Source organism: Engraulis encrasicolus, chromosome 14 (assembly GCF_034702125.1).
Source record: "Engraulis encrasicolus isolate BLACKSEA-1 chromosome 14, IST_EnEncr_1.0, whole genome shotgun sequence".
Lineage (NCBI taxonomy): Eukaryota > Metazoa > Chordata > Actinopteri > Clupeiformes > Engraulidae > Engraulis > Engraulis encrasicolus.
Window position 1 is genome coordinate 51024262 of NC_085870.1, and position 9359 is coordinate 51033620.

Below are 9359 nucleotides of genomic sequence, written 5' to 3' on the forward strand. Positions count from 1 at the left end.
TCATTATACTGTGTTAACCATGTTAGCAGTGCTATATGTTTAATACGGGTATATCACAAAACACAACATTTTAAAGCTCTGATACAAATCCAAACACATTGGGTGTAGCATATGTATCGTAGGGCCAGATGTCGCAGGCAACATGCATGTGCCAATAATGAGAAATAATGTCATGTACACTGACATAACTTGTTAGCTATTTCACTCCTGCACATTGCAATATTTAGATGTGACCTTGACACATCTCACACCTACAACACCCTTTGTTTTTTTTAAGAATTTTAGGTGTGAGTATGGTACTTTGGATGTGACCTTGATTAATCTCACACCTGCAACGCCCTTTGCTTTTTTAAGAATTTTAGGTTACGAGTATGGTCCTTTGGAATGAGCCAAGTGGGCCAGATGAAGTGGCTTACTGTGACCCCCGGACCTGAGTTTGCCTACCTCTGCCTCAACACAAAGCAAAGAGTCCCAAGCTCTTCATGTCTTCAGAGTAGGTTGGTAGAATGAGATTTGAGTATGTGTTCATCTCACTATCTAACCTCCCCTACTAATGCGGCATGATCAAACTTTGTCAAAATATATCCAATCGACATGATTATTTACACACAAATGACTATTTTGAACACGTTTTTTTTCTTTCAAAAACTGACAAAAGTGAAGATTGTTGAAATCAACAAATTTCATTTGTGCATGCAAATGGACACTGCAACACAAGGCTTAACATATTTTGATGGCTATCGACTAATCTATTTATGCATAGATAGGCCTATTTACAGATGGCGTCATATTGGAAAAAGGAGGGAAGGAAACTGTCCGTTTTTCAAAATACAAGGCTATGTGTAAACAGTGCGCTACAGACAGTATGTGTGGAGTGGTGCAGGGATTTAAAGACTTCCTCCATGTGTGTCAAATTTGGTTTCAGGTGTAAGCAGGTGCCCGCAGGTTATGTTTAGTATTTGGCAGGTGGTGGGGCGACGTAGTCTGGGTTGTAGGCAGGTTGGGCGTTGGGGTCCACATTGGCTGGTGGCATGGGCTGGTTCTGGTACCCAGCATGCCCTGTGGGTTGCATTGGGTAGGACTGCTGGCCCGGCGTGAAGGCGGCACCGCTGTAGTTGACAGGGTATCCTCCTGGTCCAGCTGTACACAATAAGAAGCCCCGTCACAATTCAGTTCTACTATCGTCATTTCTACCATCACAACACCGCTAATGCTATCCAAAGGAGTTGTATGCAACTGGAGGTTTGTGGAGCTTGTGGAGATCCTTTGGATTTTCCTTTGGCAAAGACACAATTTACCACTTACCAACATCCTGATAGGAAGGGGGGGCCCCAAACGCCATGTTGGCTGGTCCCTGCGGTGCTGCACTGGCCATTGGCTGACCTCCATACGGTGCAGGGGTTCCATAGCCTGGCTGCTGGTTGCCAGGGTAGTAGCCTGGGTGCTGCTGGTTGCCAGGGTTATAGGCTGGCTGCTGCTGGTTAACAGGATAGTAGCCTGGGTGCTGCTGGGTAGGGGCGGGGTTCTGCAGGTACTGGGTGTTGACCACTGTCGTGTGAGTGGTGGCAGCCACCACCGCTGAACAAGAAGAATAAAGAGAGCAGGCATGAAAAAAAATACAATGCATATAGTTTTGTGTTGCATATTTATCTTTATGTCAAGGTGTGAACAGGATATGATGGTTCCATACCTATTGGGTGTTTCGTGTCTTTAACAACATTGTCTAACCAGTCTAGATACTGTACTTCCATATGCATCTAGTACAGCAGTTACTCTTTAATGAATTTGTCCAATCCAGACCCCCTGTATGACTGAAATTAGCATGAGGGTAACAAGACCAGGCTAGTATAACATTGGCTTGAAATTGCATTAGCAATCGCATTAGCACAGTGTACCACAGCACCCTCTTAGCTGTTCTTTTTGAGAGGATCATGTATCCTGATAGTAAAGTCAATCTAGCAATATACAATGTATTTGGTATTTTTGCTGACTCTGTAATTGAAACGGGTAATGGTTTTCATGCAGTTGGACTGGACTCACGTCTGGGCTTGCGGCACATTTGATAGCAGCAGCAGCAGGGGCACACACAGCAAATGATGACCAGTAAGATGAAGATGATGACAGCTGGGATGATGACACTAATAATCACAGTCTTGCTTGAAGGTAAAAACGAGGAAAATACATTTCGATATTTCACACAGTAGAAGAAACATATCCACCATTCCATATGATTCATGACATTGAAGATTTCAGTCTATACAACAAAGTACTTTAAAGGTGCACTATGTAGGATGGTGGCCAGAGTAGGTAAAGCAACTATGCTACTCATTGAAACGGTGCTGCTTATTGCCAAATGTCCTCTTTTCATGAATATTTACTAAATAGTAAAAACTAATATTTACTAGTACGACCAAGTTTTGCAGCTAAAATGTCTATTTCTGCAAATTCAAAATGGTGGACATGAAGAACATCCATCTTTTCATGTATGCATGAATTGCATGTATGCAATTTTCCCAGTGTTCTCCCCTCAGGCCATGGCATGCCAGTGCATGGGCAGAGCTGATTAGGTTAATTCACCTGTGCGCAGGTGGAGGTTATGAAATCTGTCCTCTCCTCTCTCAAGAAGCACTCTGACCTCGCCTCACCACTGGCTTTTTTTTTCTTTCTCCCTTTCGCTACTCTATAACCTCACTCCTTTTCTTTCTTTCCAGCTAACAAATAAAAGATATTGTATTGAATTGTATTGTAGTATACAGTAGTACATTATTTTTCCAAGCTGAGTACAGTTTCCCTTCAGATTAAATCCATTTTCTTACCTTGCAGAGTTGGAGGTGAAGGTGAAATGTTCATCAATGTTCAAGCCTCTATTGCACTGCTTTTGTTTATTTTTAGTGAACGCACTGACGTAGCTGGAGCAGCAGTATCGGTTGGTACAGGTACCACAGCAATGGTCAGGATAGAAGCAAGTTTCTTTCCGCTGATACGCGCCATTTTTATAGTACGCCTCACAATCATCACCTGTGAAGTTAAAAGAACAGAGTGACAAGAAATAATTATTTGTAATTCACTAAAGCAGCACTGACAGCATGTGAATAGTGCTCACAAATATTTTGGTCCAGAATAGAGTGCTTTGCCTTACTATATGGAGTGTGTGTGTGTGTGTGTGCGTGTGTGTGTGTGTGTGTGTGTGTGTGTGTGTGTGTGTGTGTGTGTGTGTGTGTGTGTGTGTGTGTGTGTGTGTGTGTGTGTGTGTGTGTGTGTGCGGTTCGGCTACGTGGATCAGGGCCTGACAGACATGACTGAGGTCCAGAGTCAATACAATATCAACACCTACGCCCCCACCATCAATCAAGATCAAGAATCTTGTTTTCATGTCTTTTTTACCATGGGGTTCTGCGGTTAAACCATAATCACAAACCATGCTGACAAAAACATGAAAACCATGAATAACCATGATCCATGTTTAGTTGGGAACCATGGTTTTCATGGTTACCAAAAAAGAACATGGATAAAACATATTAATAATATGGTTAGATACATAGATAGATAGATTCAACTTTATTTATCCCCAAGGGGAAATTCTTTTTACGGGTTGCTGTGTAGATTAAAAAGAGAAGTAAAAATAAAATAAAAAATTAAAAATAGATACAAAATAAATAAGGTGTTTATGCAGAAAAGTCAAGGAGTTTCTCTTTGTCCTTAATGGACACATTATAGAGTTGTATGGCTCTTGGGACAAATTATTTCCCCAGTCTGTCAGTCCTGAATTTCAGTGCTCTCAGCCTCCAGCTGAACACACTCTTCTGTTGGATGATGGTGTTGTTGAGTGGGTGCTCCTTATTGTCCAAGATGGTGAGCAGTTTGCTCAAATAATATCTTCTATCTGACACTAAAGGGAAGTTCTCCAGCTCTTCTCCCACAACGGAGCCAGCTTTCCTCACCAGTCTGTCAAGTTGCCCAACATCCCTCCTCCTTATGCTTCCACCCCAGCAGACCACTGCATAGAAAAGTACACTGGCAACTACAGACTGATATAACATAGTGAGAAGTGTGTTGCACACATTGAATGATCGTAGCTTCCTCAGGAAGCTGGTTGGTTCAGAGTAAAAAGAGGAATCATGTTACTACAGTAAAACCATGGTCGATTTTCGTAAGGGAACACAATTGACAGACAGAAATCAATCCTTCATCCAAGGTATGGTGGTCAATCAAGTATGTTCATTTGAAGTATGAAAACATTTTCAAACTTCCGGAGCCTGAAAGTCTGTTTCCGTAGCCAGTGTAGGCCAGTCAAGTTTATCCATACCAGACTATGTCATCCGTGTTTTTCTGGACTTCGCTTTATGCTTTGTGCACGGCCATATTGGAAGAGGAAGGGGCCCACTCCAAACTGTCCCCACAAGGTTGAAGTGAAGAAGTGCTAGCCTGGTTCTCAGACCTGTGTGTGTGTGTGTGTGTGTGTGTGTGTGTGTGTGTGTGTGTGTGTGTGTGTGTGTGTGTGTGTGTGCAGCACTGGAGCCACCTGGTGGAGCTACCTACACACACGGAGGTCTGGAACACGGCAGGAATCCTCCACGTCTCCAGCCAGAAAATAGACGGAGCGTTTATTGCTTCAACATCAATGGCAGGTTGCATTGAGGAGTCACAGGACAGATTATACACTTTATTGACTCTATAGAGACATTTTAGAAGGAATGTGTTGGTGGCGAGGAAGGGCAGAATGGTAGATAAAGCCATGCCTTCTGAAGGCAAAGCCAATGTGTGCTCTCCCAGACGTAGTGGAGCTCATGAAGCTGCATGGAACTACACAGGTCGGGTGAGAGCCAGGCAAACACAAGTGCACCATTTGAGATGCAGAAATTGTCACTCTTTCTGGTGCAGACGTGCAGCTGGCAGAGGATGTGGTTCAGGTGCTCAAACCACTGAAGACAGTCACTCACTACCTTGATGAGCTCTGAACAGACGCCCACCCACACCATCAATGATTCTACCACTGAAGGACATTATGATTATGATATGATTATGATTATGATGGCAAAGAAGCACACTGGCTCTGACTCTGCAATGGTGACAGAAATGAAGACGGCCATTACAATGGACCGCTACACACAGACAGATGAGGCCCTGACTAACTTCCTCCATGTGAGCACTGCACTTGACCGCTTCACATCCCTACCTTTCCTGGATAAGACCACCATAACATCAATCTTCAACAGTTTTCACAGACTGCTCAGGTATGTATGTATGTATGTATGTATGTATGTATGTATGTATGTATTTAACTTTTAATATATATAATTGTGTACATTAATGCCAACGTATGCCTATTTGCCTAATTATCAAATCAGCATGATACATATATTAAAAGGAAAGTGCTGTGAAGTTTTCTTGCATTATTGGATGGTTTCATAATTACTTTTTAAAATCTAAGACAATAATTATGTTTTTCAATTGTTTTTGTTTTAGGCCCAGACTGTCAGAGGGGAGAGAGTGAAGGGCTCCACCAGCAATGCTTGTGTAAGCCGACGTATTACTGCGCAGTCTGTCCCCCTTGGGGCCGCAAACTCGCCACCACGTCAATGGGAGTCACAGCGCGATATCGCTGAACTAAAGGACCAGTCCAATAGCCCAGCTCTACCAATACTGTATGGGGATTCGCAGAGGCGCATCTTTCCACTAGGCAAGGCAGGCAGCCGCTTGGGGCCCCCAAGCCCATAGATAGTGGATAACAGCCCACACATTACCACAGTAGTGGCGATTTTGGTTCAAATGTTCATTATTTTGTATTTTCGCTAGGGGCCCCATCTGACCCTAGAATCGGCTCTAGGGATTCGGGATGGAGGTTTACAAACATTTCACGGCACACTCTGCTGATTGGCCTACGTTATACTCACCCCCTAAACCTCACTCCCATGCGGGTCACGGCACCAGTGTTACTCGATGTATTACTTATTACTTCAACACAATTATTCCATCCAAACTAGTGTTAAAGTTGCAATCTCTAAACCTTAATCCCTCACTCTGCAGCTGGATTCTAAACTTTCTCACCGATAGGCCTCAAGCAGTGCGACTGGGCAAGTTCACCTCCTCCACACTCTGCCTCAGCACCGGCGCGCCCCAGGGATGTGTGCTCAGCCCCCTACTCTATTCCCTTTTCACACATGACTGCACAGCCACTCACAATTCCAATACCATCATTAAGTTTGCCGACGACACTACGGTAATTGGCTGCATCACAAATGGAGATGAGTCGGCCTACAGGGCTGAGGTGGCGGCATTGTCAACCTGGTGTGTGGATAACAATCTACTCCTGAATGTCAGCAAAACAAAGGAGTTGATTGTGGATTTCCGGAGGACACAACACCAGCCACACCAGCCAATCTACATCGCTGATACTGCAGTGGAGAGGGTTAAGAGCTATAAATTCCTAGGAGTCAACATCAAGGAGGATCTCAGCTGGTCTCATCACATCAATTGCATCACTAAGACGGCTAGACAGCGACTGTTTTTCTGAGACGGCTGCACAGATATGGAATGGAGAGTAGGATACTGGCCAACTTCTATCGCTGTACAATAGAAAGCATTTTAACTGGTAATTTCACACCACTGCCCAAGATAGGAGAGACCTCCAACGAGTCATCAAATCTGCTCAAAGGACAATCCAATCAGATCTACCTAACATCCAGGATCTTTACAACCAGCGGTGTCTGAGGAGGGCCAAACGAATCATAGCTGATCCATACCACCCCAGCTACACACACTTCACCCTTCTACCATCTGCCCGGAGATACAGGTGCTTACGTGCTCACACCAGCCGACTCAGGGACAGCTTCTTCCCTCAATGTATCAGACTGTTGAATACAAAATCACCAACATAGGAAGAAATCCACTCATCACATCTCCCCTCTCTCCAACCCGCCATTTTTTCAACTTTTTAAATATTTTTTTTATTTTTTAACATTCTTTTTTAACATTCTTTTTAACCTTTTTTGGGACTCCCAGAGCAGGGAAGCTTTTCATTGTATATATATGTTTCATATATATACACATGACAAATAAAATATCTTGTATCTTGTATCTTGTACTGAGCAGTCCGGCACATCAGGGCCGCAAACTCGCCACCACGTCAATGAGTCACAGCATGATACCGCTGGACTAACGGACCCAAATTAGGTGTTACAGTAGTGGCATCCTATGACAGTTCCACGCTGTAGTTCCATTCTAAACAAACGTTTCTAATAACAGCATGCCTAGGTGCTTCATTTTATACACATTTGGCCAGGCCAAGTAGGCTACAGACGACACCTTATTCTGATCATTTGGATGGGCGAGTGAATACTCTTTGTAGTGTATTGATGAACCTTACTGAGTAGCCTATGCTTCAGGCCCAGTTGACCCCTTACAATGTGTATGATGAAAACACCTCTAACTGTTTCTCATATGGGCATGATGTCATGAAGAGAACGTTTCTGTCATAAGAATGTTGTTCGTGCTCACTGGAAATGTGTCAGGTGCGCACGAGAAAGTTTAAGGTGCGCACAAGAAATCCTTCAGGGATTTTAGTCGCACACATGTCAGGGCTCCGTGGGTACATGGGTGGACTGATACATAAACTGAAACACGTGGGAATTAGTAGCCTATCCACAGATGTGAAGCATTCGACCTACAACAACCTGTTCTCTGTTCCATGTCGTGACTTTTAGGCTACTGCCACGTCCGATCGCAGCTGTACCACACTATGATACCCTCTTCCAACCTCAGTCGCACTTCGGGTCTGCCCTTATTCATAGTTATGGAAATCTTCACAGGTTATATAGCCTCCACACTATGTTGTTTACATTATTTTCATGCCTACTAGTGGTGCTATGGCTAGACATCCCTTGTTATTTCAAAAGTTCAAAGGGACAATGAAAGGTGCTTTCCGCGTTGAATCCAAACACACACAAACACATAGACAAAACGTCACTATGTATTAAAGGCCTTCAGCGATCTGTGACAGCCTTGTCTGATGTAGCCCACGGAGAGAAAAAGAGAGTAAATTAGCTTATTGCTCTAGCTCTACCCCAATTCGCGGAAGTAGCCGAAAAGGCGACGTTGTCTTAACCAAATCAAATTACGCATCACCGGACAACAATTTCAAATTGACAGATAAAAATGTATGAATACCAGTTTTATGTAAATCTTACCGGCTGAAATTGATTGGAAAGTCCCCAAAAGCACCAGAACGTAGACCACCAACGCCATGCCTCGAGGTCGTGCTGTCTTATGACTTTGATTTGCAAATGAAGATGACGTTTTTTGTGTTGCAACTAGTGAAGATCACAGTCACACGCTCGTGGCTATGCCCCAAGGCGCATCTCTTGACAGGAGCACCGAGAGTACAGCCTGGGCCCGCCTATTAACGGAGTCTGAGTGACAAGCCTGAGTGACAACAAGTAGGAAAACACTCTGCTGTATAGGCTACTCTTGCATTCTAATCTCTTCGCCCCGTTATTTTCTTTCTCTCTCTTGTTTTACAGGTTGCTGTTGTCTGGTGTCTGAAGGGGGTGTTTCGTTTTCATCAAAACGAAAGTAGACAAATGCGGAACAACTGTAGTTCCACCACAGATTATTTTTCTAGGAAGGGCTGTGGTTCCACATGTGGTGCGCACTGCTCCTCATCCCGGAAGAGTGAGACTTGGGAACCCTGATGAACCCTTTGGTAGGCCGACTCCACTCCAATGTGTGAAATCTCACTTTGGAAATCTCAACTCCTCTCCCATTGTCATTTTGTGACACAGCCCTCCACAGCACAATGCACACAACGAAACTGCATTAATGCCTCACCCATGCAAGGGGGCAGCCCCCAATAGCGCCCCAAGGGAGCCGTGTGGGGGAGTACCTTTCTCAGGGTACCTCTGTCATGGAGAAGGATAGGGGAGAGCTGGTTAATAACCCCCCACCAACCTTCCAGGTTGGGACTCGAACGGGCAACCTCTGGGCTACAAGTCTGACGTCCAACCCAGGGGTCAAACATACCAAAGCCGAATGGAACGGACGCGAGACTAAGACCTCTGACCGCCCATGTAGACCCTGCTTTTCACACACACACGCACACACCTTTCTCGGCAAGCAAGCAAGAATTGTAGAAGTTGCTTGTGACTGAAACTGGCAGGTAACTGACATGTAAGCCAGTGGTGTAGTCTACTACTTTTATGGTGGGTATACTGTATATTTGAGCATTTTGTGAAGTGGGTATACTGTATATATATTTATGTTATTCAAAATAATGGATCAATCAATTTTAAGTGGGTATACTGAAATCCCTGAAATGTAGAAGTGGGTGTACTCCTTATACCCGCGTTCTACGTAGACTACAC

The 9359-nt window shown here is 44.2% G+C and overlaps 1 protein-coding gene across 1 annotated transcript; it reads right to left on the reverse strand.

The window, feature by feature from the left end:
* Positions 1 to 523: 523 nt before the first annotated feature.
* Positions 524 to 9123, reverse strand: LOC134462839 (protein shisa-5-like). Its single transcript, XM_063216063.1, has 5 exons — positions 8187 to 9123; positions 2817 to 3018; positions 2041 to 2156; positions 1306 to 1578; positions 524 to 1140 (listed from the first exon to the last, which is right to left on the reverse strand). Exons 1-5 carry the CDS (start codon positions 8242 to 8244, stop codon positions 953 to 955), a joined length of 837 nt encoding a protein of 278 aa, XP_063072133.1. The 5' UTR covers positions 8245 to 9123; the 3' UTR covers positions 524 to 952.
* Positions 9124 to 9359: the final 236 nt, after the last annotated feature.